The 23,718-nt window shown below is 33.0% G+C and overlaps 1 protein-coding gene across 6 annotated transcripts in view; it reads left to right on the plus strand.

The window, feature by feature from the left end:
- Positions 1 to 23,718, plus strand: part of LOC109808288 (BEACH domain-containing protein C2) — a 46,836-nt gene that overhangs the window by 15,734 nt on the left and 7,384 nt on the right. For 5 of the 6 annotated variants that reach the window (XR_003805010.2, XR_003805009.2, XM_083070273.1 and 2 more), the window contains exons 12-28: positions 2,206 to 2,290; positions 2,402 to 2,596; positions 5,367 to 5,912; positions 5,988 to 6,131; positions 6,557 to 6,991; positions 9,240 to 9,385; positions 10,176 to 10,245; positions 10,419 to 10,502; positions 10,582 to 10,638; positions 13,204 to 13,272; positions 13,368 to 13,454; positions 13,537 to 13,653; positions 14,699 to 14,848; positions 15,057 to 15,141; positions 15,251 to 15,371; positions 15,588 to 15,684; positions 18,040 to 18,153. Coding sequence is in view for 3 of the 6 variants with exons in the window: in XM_083070273.1 (XP_082926399.1) it covers positions 2,206 to 2,290; positions 2,402 to 2,596; positions 5,367 to 5,912; positions 5,988 to 6,131; positions 6,557 to 6,991; positions 9,240 to 9,385; positions 10,176 to 10,245; positions 10,419 to 10,502; positions 10,582 to 10,638; positions 13,204 to 13,272; positions 13,368 to 13,454; positions 13,537 to 13,653; positions 14,699 to 14,848; positions 15,057 to 15,141; positions 15,251 to 15,371; positions 15,588 to 15,684; positions 18,040 to 18,153 (2,602 nt within the window). In the remaining 3 variants the exon portion in view is untranslated. Of the gene's footprint in view, positions 1 to 2,205; positions 2,291 to 2,401; positions 2,597 to 5,366; positions 5,913 to 5,987; positions 6,132 to 6,556; positions 6,992 to 9,239; positions 9,386 to 10,175; positions 10,246 to 10,418; positions 10,503 to 10,581; positions 10,639 to 13,203; positions 13,273 to 13,367; positions 13,455 to 13,536; positions 13,654 to 14,698; positions 14,849 to 15,056; positions 15,142 to 15,250; positions 15,372 to 15,587; positions 15,685 to 18,034; positions 18,154 to 23,718 lie in introns of all 6 variants that reach the window. The other variant, XR_014432104.1, reaches the window with a different exon arrangement.

Genomic DNA, 23,718 nt, shown 5'->3' on the forward strand with positions numbered 1-23,718 from the left:
GTAGCCAATACAACTTATAGATAAACATAATGATAAATGGTAAGGTAGTAATTTTAGGCTTCAAATATGTATGTAATAAAGGTAAAAGGGAAATTGTTAAGAGTCCAAAATAAAGAAGCAAAGCCAAGAGGATAGCTGATTCATCAAATGTCACATTGGCCCAAAGTATGGAAGGTCTATAATACAAAAATTTGAAGGATAAAAAGGGAACGTGAGAGTGAACCGGCAGAGGGAGATGGCAAAAAGTCAGTAGGTCATTACCAGGGTGAATGATTTCAATATCAAATAGCCTGAGTGGAGGGAGAGGGGTATCTTTGGAGGTAATGTTAGATTGTTGGGAACAGAGCATTAGCCCTTTGTAGAAGCTTTGTTTTGTGATGGTTGGAATATGTTTCCACCTTTATTCTCTTTTTTTGGTACAAAATTGTTTCTGTTTTCATGGTTCAATTGTTTGTGGTTAATTGATATCAAGTTCGTATTATTAGTAAAAACCCAAGTCCCAGAAATAAGAGGAGAACCTATAGAACCCATCTTGACAAAAAGTTCGTTTGAGGAGAACCTCTTTGGTACCCTGTGATTTGATCAAACAAAAAGATGGATGAAAAATTCAAACAAAACTAAGTTGTCTTTAGTGAATTAAGTGACACTTGTAATTCGTAAGATTCTTAGTAATTGAAGGAATATAGAACCGGTTATTAAAAACAAGAATAATATGGGATTAATAGTAGAAAGGAATTTGGGAACTGATCCGATCCTTCAAGAGGAACTTGTTGGTAGGTGAACTATTTTGATACAATAGTGACATGGTGTAAAGCACTAGAATCAAGATACCAATTTGCAGAGCCTTGAGGGTTAGTACTAGTGAATGAGTGAGCATAACTTGAGGAGCAGTCTGAGCCATCAGAGGCAACAAAAAGGGACAAAAGTATGATGGTACATACACATAAGCAATAGTGTACCACTAATTTGCACATAGACACAAAAGGCACCTCATGCACTACGAAGAGAATTCCAACTTTATCAGCCAAATGCAGATCAAAGAGACCATAGATTCATACCCCTCCAAAAACAACTCATGGAGTAGAGGAAGGGTTTATAGGAGAATTCACAACTGTACAAAAGCAAGATTTAGAGAGTATCCTGGAGCAGTTCGCAGAACTTTTTTAAGAACCAATAGGACTACCATGCTATTGTCATACTGGAGGGGCAGGGGTCAGCCAATGTTAGACCTTATAATTACCCTCACCACCATAAAAAAATGAGATTTAGAAACTAGTTAAGGAGTTGTTGGATGCAAGGATCATGAGGCACAGCCAAAGTGATTTTCCTAGTCCTGATATTCTTATAAAAAGGATGGGACTTGGAAGCTTAGTAGATTATATATCTTTAACTGTGGTAATTGTACTGCACAAATATCTTGTATCTTTCATAGATGAGCTACTTGATATGTATGGTGCCTAGCAGCTTTTTTCTAAGCTCGACTTCAAGTCTATTTAGTACTACCAAGTAAAGGTCAAGAGTGAGGATGTACATAAGACTATGTTTAGAATTCATGAGAGGCATTATAAGTATTTAGTTATGCTGTTTGGATTAATGAATGCTCGCTCTACTTTCCAATTCTTAATGAAACAAGGAAATAATATGTATAGGAAATCCTATTCCTAATTATTATCTATATAAGAAATATCTTATTCTGTTGAATTTTATCTTATCTTTAGTTAGTTATGCTGTATGGTGCCTAGCAACTTTTCTCTAAGCTTGACCTCAAGTCTATTTAGTACCACCAAGTAAAGGTCAAGAGTGAGGATGTATATAAGACTCTGTTTAGAATTCATGAGAGGCATTATAAGTATTTAGTTATGCTGTTTGGATTAATGAATGCTCACTCTACTTTCCAATTCTTAATGAAACAAGGAAATAATATGTATATCAAATCCTATTCCTAATTATTTTCTATATAAGGAATATCTTATTCCGTTGAATTTTATCTTATCTTTAGTTAATTGTTTCCTTACTTGATTGACTTAGGATTCTAATATAAATAGTGGTTAATGCTTTGTCCATAGTCTCATTACATCTATATCATATTAATGTAATATCATGTTATTCTGAGTCTATGTTCTCTCTTTTTTACGGTTCTTATCTAATTCCTATAATTTTAATTGGTTAACATTATCTTATTTATTTATTCTTGTAATATGACAGTGTTCTCTCACCTATTCTTAACATGCCAATTACTGATTCTAAGAAACAAAGAGTCTTGGTAGCATGTTGTGTGCTTTATTCCGAGGTTAGTTATTAACATTCTTATTCTTGCTAATTGTGTTATCCAACAGTATTTATCATTTATCTTTCTTTTCTGCACAATCATTGTAGTCACCATAATACAATATCTGGTCAGGTATACCATGCTATTAGCATAGACCGAAAGCTTCATCGCAAAAAGTACATTGAGGCTATCATACCACCATTTATTGCTGTCATAAGGAGGTGGTGCCCCCTTTTGTCTGGAATTCATGAACTTGCCACCACTGATGGTTTAAATCCTCTTACAGTGGATAATCAAGCATTAGCTATTGATGCCCAGCCGATTGAGGTAGTTAAATTTGCTTATGTTTATATGTACACAATTTGAAACAAATATATGTGCATGCATTATACATACATGATTCCACATGTGAACTATAATACTAATGTGCTCATGCAGTCATGCATATGTGCAAGTATTGTGCTTGTTTCGTCCATTTTAAAATGTGATTGGGTTTTGTTGAAAAGTTTTTTTCTGCCCTATATTATCATAACTTTCTCTTAGAATTTAGCTTAGGGCCTAACTTCACAAAACCAATTTGTAGGATGAAGATTGCCCAAGCCTTATAAGGACTTCATTGGTCATATCTCTAGTTGATGTAGGCCTAAACACATGCCCTTGAGGCTGCAATTAAGGTAACCCTCCCAAAGAGAACTCAATTAAGACAGGTTATGAGTTTCTGCAATTAAGGCAATTTTCCAAAACACCCTTTCATGCCCAAAGCGATGGCCTTGGTGTATGGCAATGTAGGTTGGCCAACAATGGATCTAGGATAGGATAAGTTACCATGTTAACATTTGTGCTTAGGGCCTAACTCTACCTCACAAAACTAACTGATGTGAGGATTGCTCAAGCCTTATAAGAACTAAATTGGCCATATCTCTAATAAATGTAGGACTAAATACACCCCATCAAGGTTTCAAGTTTCAATTAAGGTAACCTTTAAAGAGGCCGCAATTAAGACAAGTTAATGATGACCATAATTAAGGTGACTTTCCAACATGTTTAAAGAAAGACTTGAAAGAAAATAATGAATTTACTTGACAATAAGGCTATGACTTAATCAAAATGCTTGAGGAAGAAGGTTCCCAACAACTTTATTTATATTGAAAGAAATGCATTAGATTTAATTACATAATCCCTTAATTGTAGGGATGAAAATAAAAATAAATAAGTCAAAAATATAATAACGGAAACACAAAACATAAATAATGGAAATCTAATCAAATTTCAACACTCCTCATAAAGCTGGAGCTATGGATCATAAACATCCAACTTGGTGAAGATATCATCCAGCTAATCATTAGAATTCACAGAGTAGGTTGTGACTTCTTCAAAAATGATATTTTCTTGAATAAAATAATAGTCTACTTCAATGTGTTTAGTCCATAAAAACTGGATTAGACGCTATATGCAAAGCTGCTTGGCTGTCAAAAATGAGTTTCATTGACTCAATTTTGCAAAACTTGAGTTGATTAAGGAGTTGTTTCAACCAGACAAGTTCACACATAGTAATAGTCATCACTCAATATTCAACTTCTGCATTAAACCTTGCCACAATAACATGTGGTAGGATAGATGGAGAGAGAGAAGATTGAAGCCATGCTAGCAATATTTGATCCTATTGCTCCAAAGAGAATATCTAGGATTCTCAACATGCTCTTGCATTGTAGTTTGCCTTTGAGAGAAAACACAGAGAAATTTCTAAATTCTACAAGAATTTGTGGAGACAATGTCCTAGTAATCTCGATTTGTTGTTTGACAAGAAAGTTCTTGTTATCAAGTTTATTGGTAATTGGATAAGAAAAGTGCATCAATGTTGTTAGAAAAATTAACAATGAAGTCATACAAAAAGGATTAGCTTCCATATTTGTCTAAATAAAGAATTTTTTGGGAGAATATCATATTTGCCAAACTACTAAGTTTCAAACGTAGTCTTTAGCCGGTTTATTACAGCCACAACCGATTCCCCTTCAAATATGGACTAATATCTCCACGGACTTCAATTCGCAACTCCCATGACCCCAAGGAAAAGATACTATTTTGGTAATTGTGGAAAGATTGACAAAGTACATTCATTTTCTGGCTCTGAGGCACCTTTTTTCCGCCAAGGATGTTGCCAAGTTGTTCTTTGTTGAGGTAGTAAGGCTACATGATTTTCTCGAATCCATTGTCATTAACAGAGATAGCCTATTTTTGAGTCAGTTCTGGGTTGAACTTTACAAATAAGCTGGGACAAAGCTTAAATACAGTTTTCCTATCATCCCCAGACAAATGGACAAATTGGGTGGTGAATGGGTGTTTGGAAGATTATTTGTGCTGCTTTGTGGGAGAAAAACTAAAGCAATGGCCACAATGGTTACCTTGGGCAGAATTTTATTTTAACACCTACATCATCATTCTACAAGGATGATACCTTTTTGAGAAGTATATGGTAAAGACCCACCGCCTATCATTTGAGCCAACGCATATCCCTCAAAGGTGGAAGCCATGAGTGCATTGGCTGAGGAACATGACGGTGTGCTGGATGAATTGAAAGCTAACATACTTAAAGCTCAGCAAAGAATGAAACAAGAAGATAAGAGAAATAGGGATTTAAGTTTTCATGTAGGAGATTGGGTACATTTGAAGGCACAACCGTATCAATTAAGGTCTTAAGCACACTGAGGAATGAGAAATAGGCTCATAGGTACTATGGCCCTTTTCTAGTTTTGGACAGAGTTGATTCAATCACTTATATTCATGTGTAATATATGAAATAAATCTATATAATCATTCACCCACTATGTATTGAAACACATGGTTTCAGTCAATTATTCTTCTCTATTCTCTGATTCTTAATAACTTTCTACTACCAACTTCAAGTAATGAACTTTTCATTAACTGAGTGTCCTATCAAAAGAGGAAAGCTGTTGGATTTGTTTGCTTTTTACTCCAATAATGTCTGTACAACAAAGTTCATGTGATGTTTTAATATAGAGCTTATTTTTGGTCTTAATGTTCATTTATATGACTTTTGGTGCATTAACTTTAATTGTGCATTTGACATTTCTTTCAGGCTGCTCTTGCTATGATATCTCCCGACTGGGCTGCTGCTTTTGCATCTCCACCTGCTGCAATGGCATTGTCTATGATTGCAGCTGGTACTTCAGGTAGTGAAAGTCATGCTCCTTCAACAAATGCCCAGCTTAGGCGTGAAACCTCATTGCTGGAACGCAAACAGGCCAGGCTTCATACATTTTCAAGCTTTCAAAAGCCTTCGGATGTCCCTAACAAAACACCACCAATACCAAAGAACAAAGCATCTGAAAAAGCTGCTGCATTGGCTGCTGCTCGTGATCTTCAACGATTTTCAAGGATTGGTTCTGGAAGAGGTCTTAGTGCCGTTGCAATGGCTACATCTGCACAGCGAAGGAGTGCTAGTGATATGGAGCGGGTTAAGAGGTGGAATATTACTGAAGCAATGGCAACTGCCTGGATGGAATGTCTGCAGCCAGTTGATACGAAGTCAGTATACGAAAAAGATTTCAATGCTTTGTCATATAAATTTATTGCTGTTCTTGTTGCCTGTTTTGCCATAGCAAGGAATATGCAGCGATTTGAGGTTTGTCTGCTAATTGTTACTATGGTGTTCCGATTATATTGAGATACTGCATGTTAAATATTTCTTTGTTACCAGATTGAGAGGCATGCTCGTGCAGATATAATATCTCGGCATCGTATCAGCACTGGAATTCATGCCTGGCGCAAGCTTATTTGCGAGTTAATCGAGATGAGAAGTCTTTTTGGGCCTTTTTCTGATTATTTGTACAGCCCGATTCGGGTATGTTATGATATAACTGTCTACATTATTGTTACCAACTGACATTCTTTGTAGCTACTCATCTATTTCTGGCCTTAAATTCTGTTTTTAAGCGTAGATGAAAAAACTCTAGAAAGATGTATATTGCATGCTGGTGTATATGATGGAAATTCCAAGAATTCAAAAACAATTGCTGTATGTAGCCTTTTCATTTGTGCTAGTGTTCCTAGCATATTATGTAGGTAGCTTCAGGCTTTGCGAAAGAGTTGGATATCTCTTTGGAATAGATGCTCCTATTTTTTTGCTTATGTTTTCTTTTCTATTTGTTCTGCTCTTGGAGGATTTATTTTCTACCCAACTCATGCTCTCTAATATTAAAATCTTATCAAAATAATGTTTTTTAATGATTCAATTCACCATGCTGATTATTTTTTAATTTTCTCTAGGTGTTTTGGAAGCTTGATTTTATGGAAAGTTCTTCTAGGATGAGAAGATGTATGAGGAGGAATTATCGAGGGTCTGATCATTTAGGTTCTGCTGTCAATTATGAGGATTACTCGGGGGATAATAATCAGAGAACTCCAGTTTTATCAGCAGAGGCAATCACAATAGAAGCTGTAAATGATGACGAAGAAAATTTGGATGTTAGGGTTGATGATATTGAAGATAAAGTAGAGAATCAATCTTCCAAAGCAGCTAAGAAAATTGGGCAAGACTCTTTAGAATCCAATGGTATTCAGCTTGAAAGTGATGGGGGTGTTGTTCAGAGTTCTTCAGCCTTTGCACCTGGTTATGTTCCAAGTGAGCTTGATGAAAGAATTGTTTTTGAGCTGCCATCAACAATGGTCCATCCGCTTAGGATTATACACGGAACCTTCCAAGTAAGTTTGTTGATCTAATTTCAAAGTAATTTTGAAACTATCCCAATGATATTGTTGATATTTAAACATGTTTTTTGTGAAACCTGTGTCTATATGTGCATATTTTCATTTTATAACCATTTTGAGATTAATAAGAAAGCTCTTGGTAGAGAAAAAGAGCCGGATAAAAACTCCCAAAAAAAATTGAATGGCAAGAAAATTAATATCATTTTTATATCTGTTGTTTCCTCAACTTAACGAATAATTGGCTAAATAACACTCTTGATCCTCTTATTTTTGGCAATCCACAATTTTCATCTTCCTATTTTAAAATAGAAACATTTAATTCCCTGATTTTAAAAATACAGAATTTTTGGGCCCTACTGTCAACTTGACATTTGTTGACCCTAAAATTTAAAGGTTGACACATGACATGTCATCACCTAAGTGACTTGACATTTAAAAATTAAAAAAATTAAAAAGGGCATACAAATGATCTTTATTTGTATTTATTTTATTATTAAACCTCATTTGTATGCATTTTTTTATCTCTAAATGTCATGTCATTAAATGTCATATCACTTAATTGATGACAAGCTATGAGCCAAAGTTAAAACTTAAAGATCACTAGATGTCAAATTGAAGGTAGGACTAAAGTTCTGTATTTTTTAAATTAAGGGACTAAATGTCTATATTTTAAAATAGGAAGATTGAAGTTCTTTATTTCTAAATAAATGGACCAAAATTGCGGATTGACAAAAATAAAGGGATCAAAAATGCAATTTAGCCTAAATAATTTATTACAGAATGGTTTCAAAAGTAGTTTTGATGTAGCTTCATGGGTGCTGAGCATATTTTGCAATTAATGGTAGTTATTTGGATGTGATAGAAGTGTTTTGTGGTTCATGTATCACATTCTAAAGTGCATTTAATGTTCATGGGAGTGTTAAGGAAGTTACATTGCTTGTTATAATCCCATGGAGTAGTATTTCCCAAGTTATATATGTATCTCTATTATTTCTGAAATAAAAATATGAAAGATTCTTCCTCTTCTATAGTTCTTTTTCACCCTAGCAGACCCTAAAATCACAAAATGAAAAATCCTTTGGTACATATGATTAATTCAGAAAAATATTTCAGATATTTCCTTTCAACTGAAATTCATTTAGAACAATAAAACATTACAAGGATTTGGGAGGATAGTGAGTCCTCCTTAAAGTAAGAGCAAAAAACAAAATGTACCAAATTAATTAAAAAACTTATTTATACCAAATTGATGCCAAATACCTAATCTGACCCTTATCTATATTCACGTGTTGTGATATAGAACCTTTTGAAGCATGAGAACTACTCCCAAACCAAATGTACCAACATGTAGCATATGTTTCACATTACCACTTTTATGCTTCTGTCAAAGGCTTGAAAGCCATCGTAAAGATTTGGTCTATGGGCCTAGGGCACTCTCAACACCAAAAAGAATCTGTAAAAAAACTCTTAGGAATGTTGGTTTGAATCTAACTCAATCATACAAAATTGACTTACAAGGTAATGATTGTCCCCACTTATGTACTTTACTTTGGACATATCATTAATTAATTCTCTCTTTTATTAAAAAAAAAAAAAAGGAATCTCCAACACATACCCCTCATGCAGGGGAATGGACTGGATATCTCAAGTGCGAAATTTGTAGAACTGAACATCTATAAGTTGTCCAATAATGGCCCAATAGCGGGTGACCAGATAGGTCCAACAATAATTGCTAAGATAGGCTCTAATATTATCTTAGAAATGTGGGTTTGGGTCTCACTCAATCCTACAAAACTAACTTGTAAGACGAGGATTGTCTCTACTTATGTACTTTATTTTGGCCATATCACTAATCAATTTGGAATCTCCATTAGAAATGATAGCTGACAGTGTAAAAGTAGATGTAGACCTAATTCTGAGCAGAGCATGAGGGGAAACATAAGTGGCCTATGAGCCTGCAACATGTCATTGATAAAGTGTTTGGAGACAAGGATAAGATGATCACAATTAGTGTATTTGGCCATTTATATGTGGCTCTCTGTTACTCTATCATCTTTATCCCATAGTTCCTATATCTTTTTGGTTGCTTCCTACAATCAAAATACATGGAAACATTTTGTTGAATAAGTTGAATATTTGTGCTTATTCTTTATTGTGGGAAAAATGGATGAAGGAATTGAAATTATTTTCTTGTCTTATATATATTTCAGTTGCACCAGTGTGAATTGCCATTGTCTTGTAGGTGACTAGTAGGAGGATAAATTTTATAGTTGATAATATTGAGGTGAGCGCCAAGATGGATGGCTTAAATTTTGGTTCTAAGGCAGGGGACCAAGAAAAGAATCGCAGCTGGTTAATATCTGCTCTTCATCAAATTTATAGTCGAAGGTGAATTCATTTTGTTGATTATTTATTATCTTGCTATTCTATTATATTAACTTGTAATCATTTTTGTTCTTATATATATATATGAGTGTGTGTGTAATTTTTGAAGAAATTTATCTTTATTTTTGCACTTTGATCAGAATTACACGAGATACTTTATGTAGTAGACATAGGTGGATAAGAGAGATACTAACTACCTAATTACAAAATAAATATAAAGATCACATAGGAAGAAAATAAAGGAGAATAAGATCAAATCAGATTTAATAATCTGATCTTGATCTTAATCAACTAACTCTTCTAGAATAAAGGAGAATAAAATAAAATCAGATTTGAAGAATTTGATCATGATCTTAACTACATAAATCTTCTAGAATTCTTATTTGAAATAAAAATACAAAGAATCAACGATTATATACATACATATGTACATATGTATATATATAGAGAGAGAGGGAGTGAGACAGAGCTGTTTATATATATGTCAACACTTCATCCACACACACACCAAAGGACAACAAAAATTGCACATTACCATAAAAAGCTCAGTCCTGATTTTTCCATGATGTTTCTTTTGAAGTATTGGTTGTTCCATAAAACTTTAGTAGGTTGTTGAGTAGACTGTATATTTTCATCTCCAGAACCTTCTTATTTTGCTTAGCTACTTGATGTTTTTTGCTTGACAATATATTATAGTGCAAAAGGTGTTGTCCATATGGAGGGCGGTTTTTGAATATACTTGATGTTGTTTGTATGTTTTCAGTTGTTTGTCAGTAATTGATTCCTGTTACAGATATCTTCTTAGAAGAAGTGCACTGGAGCTATTTATGGTGGACCGTTCCAACTTCTTCTTTGACTTTGGGGTATTAATTTTTGAATCTGCCACTTTGTTTCCTTTTATTTTACAGGAGTATACTTCTTGGATTTATAACTATAATTAATGCTGATATATTTTTGAACATCTTACAAATGATTATTAAATGTTGCAAACTTATAAATCTAGAACTCATTTTCCGTACCAAAATTTCCTCTTCAGAGTAGTGAGGGGCGAAGAAATGCATATCAAGCAATTGTTCATGCACGACCTCCATATTTAAACAATATATATTTAGCTACTCAGGTATTATCTTTTTTGTGAATTTTCATCTTTGTAAATTTCTCTGCATCTGAACTTAGGATTACAATAATTTTCTTTTCAGAGACCTGGACAACTTTTGAAAAGAACTCAGCTTATGGAGCGTTGGGCTAGGTGGGAGGTAAGAAGTGTCTTAACCCTAAAAAGTATTAGTGTATGTTTGGATTTCCTTGATTATATAGGGAAACAGTTTTTTTCTTGGGATTTGGCTTCTTTACCTCCAAGCAATGTGTTAGGATATACAATAAAGGGAATTAGAGTAGTTATTAATTAGAATAATATTAGTAGAACTTTAGAAGGATATAGGGCTCTGGCCCATCATATCTATAAATAGGAGGTTACTTGATAAAGGGGAGGATTCATATATTTCATTTGTAAATTGAGCTTTAACTCTTTGTAAAAGGAGAAATCCTTTGTAAAGGGAAAAACCCTTGGAGGAGAGTTGAATCTCCTATGCTTTATTCCTTTTTCAATCAAGTAATACAATCTTTCTTTTCTTTCTTCTATTTTTCTAATTTGGATTCCTAACACAATGCCACCACTATTGGTTGTTGATGGCTTTGTTACCTCAAGATTGGATCTGGTAGCAACATAGATCGGTTAAAGGGTCATCTTGTGGCTAAAGATACACTCAAATTTTTTATTTAGATTACAAATACACTTTTCTCCTGTGACCAAAATCACATCTGTTTGGCTTTTCCTTTCCCTTGCTGCTATCCATCACTTGCCTTCTCCACAGTTAATTATCAAGAATTCCTTTTTACATGCTGAACTGCAAGAAGTCTACATGGATTGACCTCCTAGATTCAATACCAAGGATGCCCCTCAGTCTGTCTGCTTCCTTCGCCATTCCATGTATGAATTGAAGCAATCCCCTTCTACTTGGCTCATTCCATTTAGCTTAACTTTACTACAGTTTGACATCACTAGGTGTGAAGCTAATCACACTGTCTTCTTTCTCCATTCATCACTTTCCACATGCATTTATCTTGTGGCTAAGGGTTTAGGAAACATTGTCATAAACTATAAATGACCATGACATTCTTTGTCTCAAACATTATTTGACCCAATAGTTTTTAGATCAAGGATTAAGGTCTTCTCAAATACTTCTTGGATATTGCAGTTGCTCAATTTACTTCTAGCATTGTCCTTTGTCAAAAAAAATATGCTTTGGACATTCTTGTAGGGAAATTACAACTTTGTCAATTCTAGTGAAGAACTCGTTAACATGTTCACCAAATCCCTCAATGGGGGCAAGGTTGAATATATTTGTAACAACTAACAAGGTTGGTACATATGATTTGTATGCTCTAACTTGAGAGGAGATGATATATATAACAGAATTTGACCGAATGCCCCTCATCAAGGAGAGAATCCCATTAAATATTAATCTCTATAGCTATACAAGGAAACTTTCCTATAGCTATCCAAGAAAATGTTGCCTAATACATGACTAATTTACAGGTGTCAATTAATAAAATAAATGCAGTAAATAAATCAGAAAATATTTTAGAGAAATTAAAGGAAAGAAATAAATCATAGATTCTATTAATACTGTTGACAAGAATTTGATGTAGCATCCGTAAGACATGTATCACTTGTCTAATTAGCAACACATGTAACATATCATTACGACTTTATTACCTTTTATTACTGTTCCCTATTCATGTAAATATAAATACAAATACTCAAAAGTTTGCGGTCTGCATTAGACATAATTTCCCAGATTATTTATCCCTAAAAGCTATATCATGAGCATTATAATTTTTGTTTTAGATTATTTCACAAGCTTTGAGAGATAAATATTTCTTTCACTTCAGCCAAAATTCTTTCAATCATTCAATAATTGTTTGATAATCTATTATAAAAAAAATTTATTTATTTTACATTCAAAAAAATCTTTTTCTTATAAGCAATTGTGAACTAAATAGGAGAGGCGTGAATTGGTGTTGTTGATTGCGGAGGTGGATTTGAAAAAGGACTTTCTTCAGCCATGGATCTTCAATCTCGTGATACCAAGTTAAGAAACTGAAGATAAGAGAAAGGCTAGATTTTTGAAAGTGAGATATTTTTCATTGATTTTATTAGAATCAGATACAATGTATTTAGAGCTAGAGCACGTAGCTCTGATTCAGGATACTCAGATTACATCAGAAAACCTAACAGTAACTGACATTACTGTCGGTAACAGAAACTAACTAAATTAGGATAGCAATACAGTGAATGCCACTGTATTGGGTTACATGAAGCAGTGGAAAAAGGACTTTCTTCAGCCATGGATCTTCAGTCTCGTGATACCAAGTTATGAAACTGAAGATAAGAGAAAGGCTGAACGTGAGTATTTTTCATTGATTTAATTAGAATCAGATACAGTGTATTTATAGAGCTAGAGCACGTAGCTCTGATTCCGGAAACTCAGATTACATCAGAAAACCTAACAGTGACTGACATTATACTATCGGTAACAGAAACTAGCTATACTAGGATAGCAATACAGTGAATGCCACTGTATTGGGTTACATGAAGCAGAGGCACTGTGACTTCTCTAACACGAACACATTAATTATTTCATAATTTATTTTCTTGAAAATTTTAACATAATCTTTATTAACAGATAACCAGATACATAATTAATCTTTAATATAATTTTGTTTATTAGCATTGACTTTACGATGCCCTTGTGCAGATCAGTAATTTTGAGTATCTAATGCAACTCAATACATTGGCTGGGCGTAGTTATAATGATATAACCCAGGTGATCTTTGTTATTAATTTGTTGCTTTCTATCATTAAACTCTTTAATCTCATCTTCATGTTATTTATTTTATCATTATTATTTTCTTATTGCAGTATCCAGTTTTCCCTTGGATTCTATCTGATTACAGTTCTCAGAACTTGGATCTTTCTAATCCTTCTTCTTACCGGGATCTTTCAAAGGTTATCATGAATGTTGCTTTAATGAGTTCAAGGGGAAATGTTTTGATTTTTTTAAATTATTAATGATTTTAATATGATGCAGCCTGTTGGAGCACTGAACCCAGATCGTCTGAAAAAATTTCAAGAGAGATACACTAGCTTTGATGATCCTGTCATCCCTAAATTCCACTATGGATCGCACTACTCAAGTGCAGGAACTGTGGGTCCTCCTCTCTCTGTTTTGTATTTGGGTCATTTAGTATGTAGACTGTTGTTGATCCTGTATTTGGTTTGTTTTCTACTTTTTGAGTTTTATCATCAACTTCGTGCTCTCCAGATGGAGCTTAAATGGTTAACTTGGAGCTGCTGTGAAGTTTGATTCTTTGGCATGAACTCCCAATTTCAATTTTTTAAATGCATTCTAATAAGTCTCACCTATCCCAAACTGCCTAAAAATAAATAAAATGCAAATATATTTTGGCTGCATTATGTCAGTTTGTTGGAAACACCAAGTGTACAATCATCTGAACCAATGGCAGTCACAAAAAAGATTGAGAGAGAATACATTGATAGGTTTTGGGGCAGATGATTTTTAAAAAGAAACCATGTAGATTTTATAGCCAGACAGTTTTAAATTGTAAATCATATTAAGATTAAAAAAAAATGGCTTCTTTTGGCTTCCAAGTAATAATGAATAGCTAAGAAAAAAGGAAACTGTATATTAATTGTGTGTTTTGTACATTCCCTAATCTTCCTTTTCATAGAGTAAATGACTAATCTTAAAAAAAGAAATAAAAATAATAAATAAATAGGGAAACAAATATGTAAAGATATTTAGAAATATTTTAGATCTTCTAAATATCTATGATATTTACAACCCCCTCCCTTTAGTTGGTAAATGAATATCAAGCATTCCCAACTTACCAATAAGATCTTGGAATCTAACACTAGGAAGTCCTTTTGTGAAGACATCTACCGGTTGAAGCCCTATAGGTATATCAATATGAGCTATAACTAGCTGCCATTCAACTTTTCTTTGATGAAGTCACTATCAATGTTTTGTTCTATCATGTTAAATTGGGTTATGAGTAATGTTGACAACGAATTGTTATCACAAGTCAACTTCATAGTGCCCTCCTATTGAACTTTAAGGTCATCAAGAATAATAGAAGAATCAATCGCCCAGTATGCAAATGCTAGTCATTTAATATGGTTGAATTTTAGTTGCTGATTTTGCATCAGTTAATAGTTATTGTCTTTTACAGGTCTTATATTATCTTGTTCGGGTTGAACCATTCACAACCCTTGCAATCAAACTACAAGGTGGAAAATTTGATCATGCAGATCGAATGTTTTCTGATATTTCTGCTACTTGGAATGGAGTTCTTGAGGACATGAGTGATGTGAAGGAATTGGTATATGTTTACTGATTTACAACAGAATGATTGGTTTTCTTGAATGCTTTTATGTTATATGATTTTAGTACTTGTATATTAAATGCTTTTAGTTGTCCTTAGAGGACTTCAATGTTTATAGTACTTGTATTTTGAATTCTTATCATGGTTTTCTTGAAAATTTTATTTTAAGCCATTTTTTTTCCCTTTTTTAATCTCAACTTATTAGGTTCCTGAGCTATTTTACCTCCCTGAGGTCCTCACAAATGAAAATTCAATTGACTTTGGCACAACACAATTGGGAGGAAAGCTTGGTATACTCATTAAGATTTTCTCCACTGGTTTTTTAAGAAGAAATTGTGGTATATTCAAATGCATATTACAGTTAATAGCTCTGCTTGTGATTTACTTTTTCCATACCAGATACTGTACAACTTCCTGCTTGGGCTGAGAATCCAGTTGATTTTGTGCACAAGCATAGGATGGCTCTGGAAAGTGAGTATGTATCTGCTCATTTGCATGAGTGGATTGACCTCATATTTGGGTAGGTTTGCTTCCTACTTTTCAGTTTCTCCCCCTTCTTTAGGTGTGTGCACCTGCTTCAAAGCTTCCTCTTGTTTATTCATGATTTTCGTTATTCTGAAGTTTGCATTTTCAATATACATATCTATAACATTTATTTTTAAATTTCCACCTTATTTTATTTTAGACCATTGACAATTTACATCTGGTTACATTAATAATGAGTTTTACCATGCAGGTATAAGCAACAGGGCAAAGAGGCTATTACAGCAAATAATGTTTTCTTTTATATTACCTATGAAGGGACAGTGGATATTGATAAAATATCAGACCCAGTATGTCTCCGTTGCTTCTCCATATTTTCAATTCATTTTTCTGTTTGAGTAGCATGCAATTCCAACCAAATTCCGATATATCTAAGATATCTAACCCAGTATGTTTTCTTTTTCTTTTGTTTCTTTTTTAAACAAAAATACCCCAACCCCATAGAGACAAAAGAAAGGCTCATCAAAATATGATAGTACTCCTTATAAATTGTGATATGATAGTTACCTTCATCGGTTAGACGATGAAGTACATGTTAATAATATTTTTGTTTGTTACATGTTTATACTTTTTAATTATACATGAAAATAATGGCTTAAGCTTGATAAACATGACAATCCTTTTACTCGCAGTTAGCTGTCAGTTTGTCAAAATAACTTCCCCTTTTGAATAATACAAGTTGCAGAGGAACTGAGAGGAATTGAAAAGATGAGATGAGAAAATAAATCCTTTTCTTTTTGGTAAAAGGAAGAAAAATCCTTTAATATGATACTTCTCTGACATAAAATTGACATTTGTGAACAAACCATCCAGAGTTTGAAATAATGGTTCTAGTAGAGGCAACTTGATGATATTTACTTGGTAATGTTAGATCTAAGATCTAATAACTTATGATTGACACTCATACATATAAGGAAAAATTTGTTCATAAACTTGCTTTGGGATAGGTCTTTTTTCTACTTGGGATCCTTTTGGTTTCCAGCACATGGTTTCTTTGATAGATTGGTAAACATAGAGAGTAGAAAAGTCTTGTTTCAATGTTTCTTCCTCTGTATGCATTATTTTTATTTTTTTGTTGCCTTGCCTGACCATATCCTGGCTTCCTTTTGAGTGTAGCCCAATCAATCATTTATTACAAAATTAAAAAAAAAGAAAAAATTACCCCTAGCTAGACTTTCATTGTTTGAGTGTTCTGTGGGTTGTAATATGTAGTTGTCCATATCTGTCTCTACTGTGTAAGGCTGAAGTTCTTAGCTGCAAGTCAGCAACCATTTGCTTTATATTTTTTAATTGAGAGCTAGTGAAGATAAATAATATCAGATTGAATCTCATATCATTAACTTTTTCTGCTCCATTATTTTATGCTCATTTTCCCATCAAATCCTTCCCTTTCAACTAGTAGTCGTGCTCTTTTGACTAAGCAAGCTTAAAACTGTCCAATAATCTCTTTTATGATTGCTTTGCCGTCAATTCCTGCCCTTTCAACAAGTAATCATGCTCTTTTCACTTAGCAAGCTTTAAACTGTCAAATAACCTCTATTGTCTGTGTTGTTCTAATTTTGTTAGAATAAAAAATAGAATTTGGTTATTGAGAGATATATACCTAACATGCTTTTGGTCCTTCGATATTGGTTGTTTACAAAATAATCTTAAATAATCTTGGAATTTCTGTAAGTTCTAGCAAGTTTTTCTGTTATTTGGACTTCAAAATCCCCAATGGAGAAAAGCTGATTTACGTGTTAACTGTACTCTTGTCTCCTTCATAACATTCCATGTGTGTGCTTCCCTTAGGGAGTGAGATGACCTATTGACGAATAAACTAACCTTTAGTACTTACAGAAAGTCGGGTGATTTTGTATATAACAAACTTTTAGGGACAGGTATATCTTTGACGGACCAAATTATGTATGATAGAACCCAACTCATAAATCAGCAAATTTAGTATATGATTATGTTATTTGAATAATGTTATCATAGTTTAACTTTAGGATTTAGTTCAAGATTATATTATTTGAATTTTGTTATCATAGCTTATCTTTAGGATTTATATTTGATACACTGTTTTAGGGAGTTCGTTTGAGGGAGATGAAAATAAATATAGGATAGTTTGTGAGGGAGAGGTCCTTTGATATTTTTTTATTGTATTTTGGAGTTTGTGTTATAGGAAAGTAAGGAAGCAATTTAATCTTCCAATCTCTTTATTTCTATTCGAAATAATAATACCCAAACACTTTTGGGCACTCGTAAGTGTATTTACTCATTTCCTAATGACCAAAGGAAGCAAGTTAATACTTTTCTCTTTTAATATTAGAGGCAAGAAAAATTGAACTTTCCATGGATTCATAATAGAGCAAGGTTAGGTGACGATCCATTTAAACATTTGTTACTGCTGATGGATAACTACTACAAACTTTTGCTTCTTTGTTTGTTGAACATTTTTTTCAGTACATTTATGAATTTATTTGCCATTATTAACTGTATATGGATGAATTAGGAAAATTTTATGCACCATTAATTTTTAGTTGGAATACATGGTTTTAAAATTAAAACATTTAGAAAATCCATCTTAATAGAATCAGACCTCAACAAGTAATTTATCCATGTTTCTGTAACTTATTACTTTCTTACGTGCATGTCAAGTAAAGGTGCAACAGCGTGCCACACAAGATCAGATTGCTTATTTTGGACAAACACCATCCCAACTTCTGACTGTTCCTCACTTGAAGAAGATGCCACTGTCGGAAGTTCTACATTTGCAGGTAACTTTGATGTCATTGGTTTGACAGTGACACCTTTATTGATACAATTACTTCTTTCTGAGTAAGCATCTATATATGAGTTAGTATGCTTCCCTGCCTTCTTTTCACTTAGTTTATGTAATGTGTTTAGATCTACATATAAAAATCATCAGGCCAACTGATAATTCAAGATTAGCCATGCATAGTTAATGGCTGTTTCTTTTAATTTTTGTTTAGAACATTAAGATCAAAAAGTACATATCTTTTTGACTAAATTACCTCCTATTTCTTAACGAGTGTAATGGATATACAATGTCAATATAAAAGATTTTACAATGTTGATCAATTAAAAATCAGTTTTAGTGTGACTTTTTAGGGTGATTATTATAAACAACTTTTGATTGAATGCAAGTCTCATTTAAAATAATACATTGTAACAACCCATATTTAATTACAACAGTCCCTGATTTACAACTATAAAAAACTGTACAATTAATGAAATAAATACAGGAATAAATTGGGAAATATTGAGGAGTGATTATAGAAGCTGTTTTAAATATTAAAAAATGAAGATAATGAGGAAAATTAATAATAAGGCCGAATTAATTAAAATCCCCCTCAAATTGATGATGGTTGATCCAAAAGCATCAATTTGTCAACTGGGAATTAATGTTGAGGTCTTGACATGGCCTCTCTAAAGATATCAACAACCTGCATGTCTGTAGAGATATGAGCAAGACAAATAACATGGTCACAGTAAGCTTCTCAAATATAATGACAATCCACTTCAATATGCTTCTTAGGTTTATGAAAAATTGGATTAGAAGCAATCTGAATTACATTGGTGTTGTCAGCATAAAGAGGAGTAGATTCACTTTAATAGAAACCAAATTCTTAACGGGTTATTTTGTAAAGATATATTTTTTATCTGAGAGCTCTCTATATATAGAGAAAAATTGTTATACCAAGAAATATTATCCTATTCTAAAAATAAGAAAACAAATCCTAAAATAATCAAAACAAATTAAATCTAAATATTTGAAACATAAATAAAAGATTCTTATCAAAACTAATTTGTTCTCCAAAAGATATTTAGGCATATTCCTAGTACTTCTCCTTGACTCAATATCTTTACCACCTAATTTTTTTCTTTTCTCCTTTTGATTGTTTTCTTGCCTCATAAGCCTCTTTTGTTTTAATGTTTGCAATATGCATGTAACACCTTTGCCAAAATGATATTACTCAAATCCTTTGTGTTCTCTAAGGCTATTATTGAAGTTTCATATCTTTCGGGTATAGTTACTAGAATTTTTTCAATAATCCTAGAATCAAGAAATTGTGTTACTAGTAATCGCACTTTATTAGCGATGTCAAGTAATTTGTCTGAGTATTTCTTTGATTGTCTTAGATTCCTTCATTCTTTGTAACTCAAATTCTCATTATAAATTCAATACTTACATGCTTCGGATCCTTTCATCTCTAGCATATTCTTCCTTTAGGTAATCTCAAATTGCTTTTGGCGATTTGAGAGTCATGATCCTGGTGAAAACATTTTATTAGACACAAATAAATAGATAACTTTCTGCCTTTGTCTTCTTGATTTTCTTTCCCTTGTGAATTTTCGTTTGGGTTATGGTGGGGTTTTCATTTGAATTTTCCTTTCTTTTAGGTATAGTTACTAGAATTTTTTCAATTCTAGAATCAAGAAATTGTGTTCCTAGTAATTGTACCTTATTAGTGATATCAAGCAATTTATCTTAGTATTATTTGATTGTCTCAAATTCCTTCATTCTTTGTAACTCAAATTCTCTCATTAAATTCAACACTTGTATGTTTCGAATCCTTTCATCTCTAACATATTCTTCTTTTAGGTAATCCCAAATTGCTTTTGGCGATTTGAGAGCCATGATCCTAAATCCCACATTGCATTTAGCGATTTGAGACTCATGATCCTAGTGAAAACATTTTGTTAGACACAAACAAATAGATAATTTTTTGCCTTTTCCTTCTTGATTTTCCTGCCTTTGTGAATTTTCATTTGGGTTATGGTGAATTGTCTAGTAACACAAAAATATTATAATCGTCTTCTATGGCTTCCTAGAGATCTAAAGCCTCTAGGTATGCCTCTATTTTCATCACAGAAATATTATAATCTTCTTGTATGGCTTCCTAGAGATCTAAATTTAAAGCCTTTAGGTATGCCTCCATTTTCATCGCCCAAAGATCATAACTTTCTCCATCAAAGATAGGTGAAAAATTTTCATCAAAGATTGGTGGAAAAATTCGCGAAAAGTTTGTTTCGACTTCCATCTCCACAGATTGTAAGAACGTCACTCTAATACCAATGATGGTTTTTTCTTGTAAAGATGCATTTTTATCAGAGGAGCATGACCCAATTTTATTTATGAGCTATCTATATAGAGAGAGAGAAAAATTGTTATACAAGAATCAAATATTGATATTATCCTTTTCTAAAAATAAGAAAACAAACTCTAAAATAATCAAAAACAAATTAAATCTAAATATTTGAAACATAAATAAAAGATTCCTATCAAAATTAGTTTATTTTTCTAAAAATATTTAGCCATATTCCCAACAGTTCTAACAATAACTCACGAAGCCAAATAATCTCAAAGCAAGTGGAAGACATGGCTCGTTATCTTGACTTAATGGATGATTTAGAAACTTGAGATTGTTTCTTACTCTTCCATGAAATCATATCCTTGCCAAGAAACATACATCAACCTGAAACTGAACACAAATCATTCACATCCTTGTGATGCATAAGCAATAGTTATAGTCTCTAAATTCATCCGTTTCTGACTGATCCTAGCTTTAGTAGCTAACCTCTATACTTCTCGCAAAAACACCCTAACACAAATATCCAAAGATGGAACTGGATTTTAGTTAAGTAAACCAACCTGTTTAGTCTCAAATTATGGCCACAACTTCATCAAAAATTGGTTACATTAACTCTCCCCATGAACTGATTGAAGCATCGACAAAACTTCCTTTGGCACCTTAGCATAAATAGTATAAGAATATTAACTCAATAAATTCAACAAACCAGAATAATATTGTTGCTCAATGGAGATATGGCCATGATTGAAATTTCTAATCTCTAATTCTAGCTGAGAGCGACATGTAGTGTTGTCTTGATTATAAATCAATTTAAGATACTCCCACCTTTCCTTTGTTGTAGAAAAGGACCTCAAGTTGTTCAGCATATATGGTCCAATTGAAACTATTATCTTGGGATGGAAAAATGGGCTAGTCCAGTCCATTTAGGTCTAACTCGCCAAAATAATAAAAAAAAAGGGAATTTTTTTTTGCATATTTATTTTGAGTTATTCTTTCAATATATTTTTTTCTCAATATCTAAAGGACTTACATAAATTAGTGTACCTAAGTAATATAAAAATATCAAATTACAACTGATTTAATTTAATTTACTGTACAACAATTCTCAAATTTGTTGCATAACAAAATAGATATGTAATTATAATAATATTCACAACTATTGTAACATACTTATTATACAACAAATCTCAAATTACATATAATAAAATAAATCAAATGCACAATAGATTTATTGCACAAGAAATCACATACTGTACATAATAAATCTGAAGTGACTTATTTAAACTTACATTAAAAATAGTTCAGTCGGCCAATTTTTGACAAGCCAACGAGTCGGCCTACAAACTGTGGCCCGTTTTTCCACCCTTACTAATATCCAATATTAGCATAGGCAAATATCATACCAAGTGGGAGATAGATTTATTAGCTTCCCTACCAATCTCTAGTGTTGGGACTTCTCTACGAGTGGACTTTTTTCACTTCTAATCTTGTGGTTTTGTCCAACAGGTACCCCTATGGTCTTGCATCCTAGTTTTCCTGTCTCCTTCAAAAGATTAACTATATATTTCCTTGAGAAATAAATATGTCTTTTCTAGATTAGGCAACCTCTATTCCATGGAAATATTTTAAGCTTTCCCAACTCCTTTATTTCAAAATCAGTTGCCAACTTTTATTTTAGAATTAGTTTCTCTATCTCGTCATCATCTGCAATGATCATATCATCTACATACACAAGGAGAAAAGTGAGTTTTATGAAAAGAGTATGATCACCTTGACTCTGTTGTATCCCAAGGACTTCATGGCTTGAGTAAATTATCCAAACCATGCTCGAAGAGATTGTTTGAAGCCATACAACGCCTTTTTCAACCCACACACTCTATTCTTCCCATCATGAGATTCAAATCCTTTGGGAGTTTCCATGTAGACTTCCTCTTCCAGGTCTCCATGCAGGAAGGCCTTTTTAACATCAAATTGTTGTAGATCCCAACCAAGGTGCGCGGCTAGAGAGAGAATGATTTTTACTGTATTTATTTTTGCTTCAAAGGCAATTGTCTCCTCATAGTCAATTCCATAGGTCTTTGTGTATTCCTTGGCCACCTTTCTTGCCTTGTATCAATCTAATGTCCCATCAGATTACACTTCACCATGTATATCCACTTGCACCCTACAACTTTCTTATCTTTGGATTTATTGACAATCTCCAAAGTTGAGTTTCTCTCTAATGTCACCATCTCTTCATTTATGGCTCTAACCCAATTTCTATCTTTCAGAGCCTCTTGGACTTACACTAGTGTTTTGTTTTATTAGTGTGTAAATATTATTTTTCCCTGCTTTTGTCTTTTCTGTTCTGCATTTATCTTTTAATTCTGTTATAACAAACAGAATATTCTTGCAGGTGTGTTGTATGCCACTTGTCTCCTTTTTAATTTAGCAAATCTATCTTACAACTGTACCAAGGGAGGTAGCCTCTATAAAATGCTCCCCTTACATTCTATTTTGCATCCACAATGAAATGAAAAATATCATTACTATTTTAGCTTTCCTTTATCTAAACATGATTGCATCAAAGACTACAATGAAGCTTCGATGTTGAATTGAGAGATCAATACAAAAAAAATTGAGAAATAGTATATCGGACACAATCTCTTCCCTTTCCTCAAGGCAATAGGCATATCGTCTTCAACTTTCTTATTATCATTATCATTCATAGGGACATTTACCTATAGGTTAGACAATTCAATTTATTGTGGAAGCAGAATGGGTTTCTCTCTAATGCCTCCATCCATATCTTCATTCATGACTCCAACCCAATTTTTATCTTTTAGAACCTCTTGGACTAATAAGTATTTTGATTGCATCAATGGCCACAATAAAGCTCTGATATTGAACAAAGAGATGGTCAGTACAAACAAATTGAGGAATAGGATACTTGACGCATTATCTTTTCCCTTTCCTCAAGGCAATAGACATATTGTCTGTAAGTTTCTCATGATCATTATAATTATCATTCGTAAGGACATTTACATCTGGTTTAGACAATTTAGTTGATCATGGGAGCAAAGATGGTTTCTCTCGCAAGAATCGATCTTCCTCTTCTACATCATTGCGGTCTTCCTTTGCTTCTTCATTGTGATCTTCCCTTGCTTCTTCAAGATTAGTATCTTGGACATCTAACAAGGAAGAAAGTGGCAATGATCCAAAGACATATTCAACTTCTAGAATACT

Source organism: Cajanus cajan, chromosome 3, assembly GCF_000230855.2.
Source record: "Cajanus cajan strain Asha chromosome 3, NIPB_CcT2T_4, whole genome shotgun sequence".
Classification (NCBI taxonomy): Eukaryota; Viridiplantae; Streptophyta; class Magnoliopsida; order Fabales; family Fabaceae; genus Cajanus; species Cajanus cajan.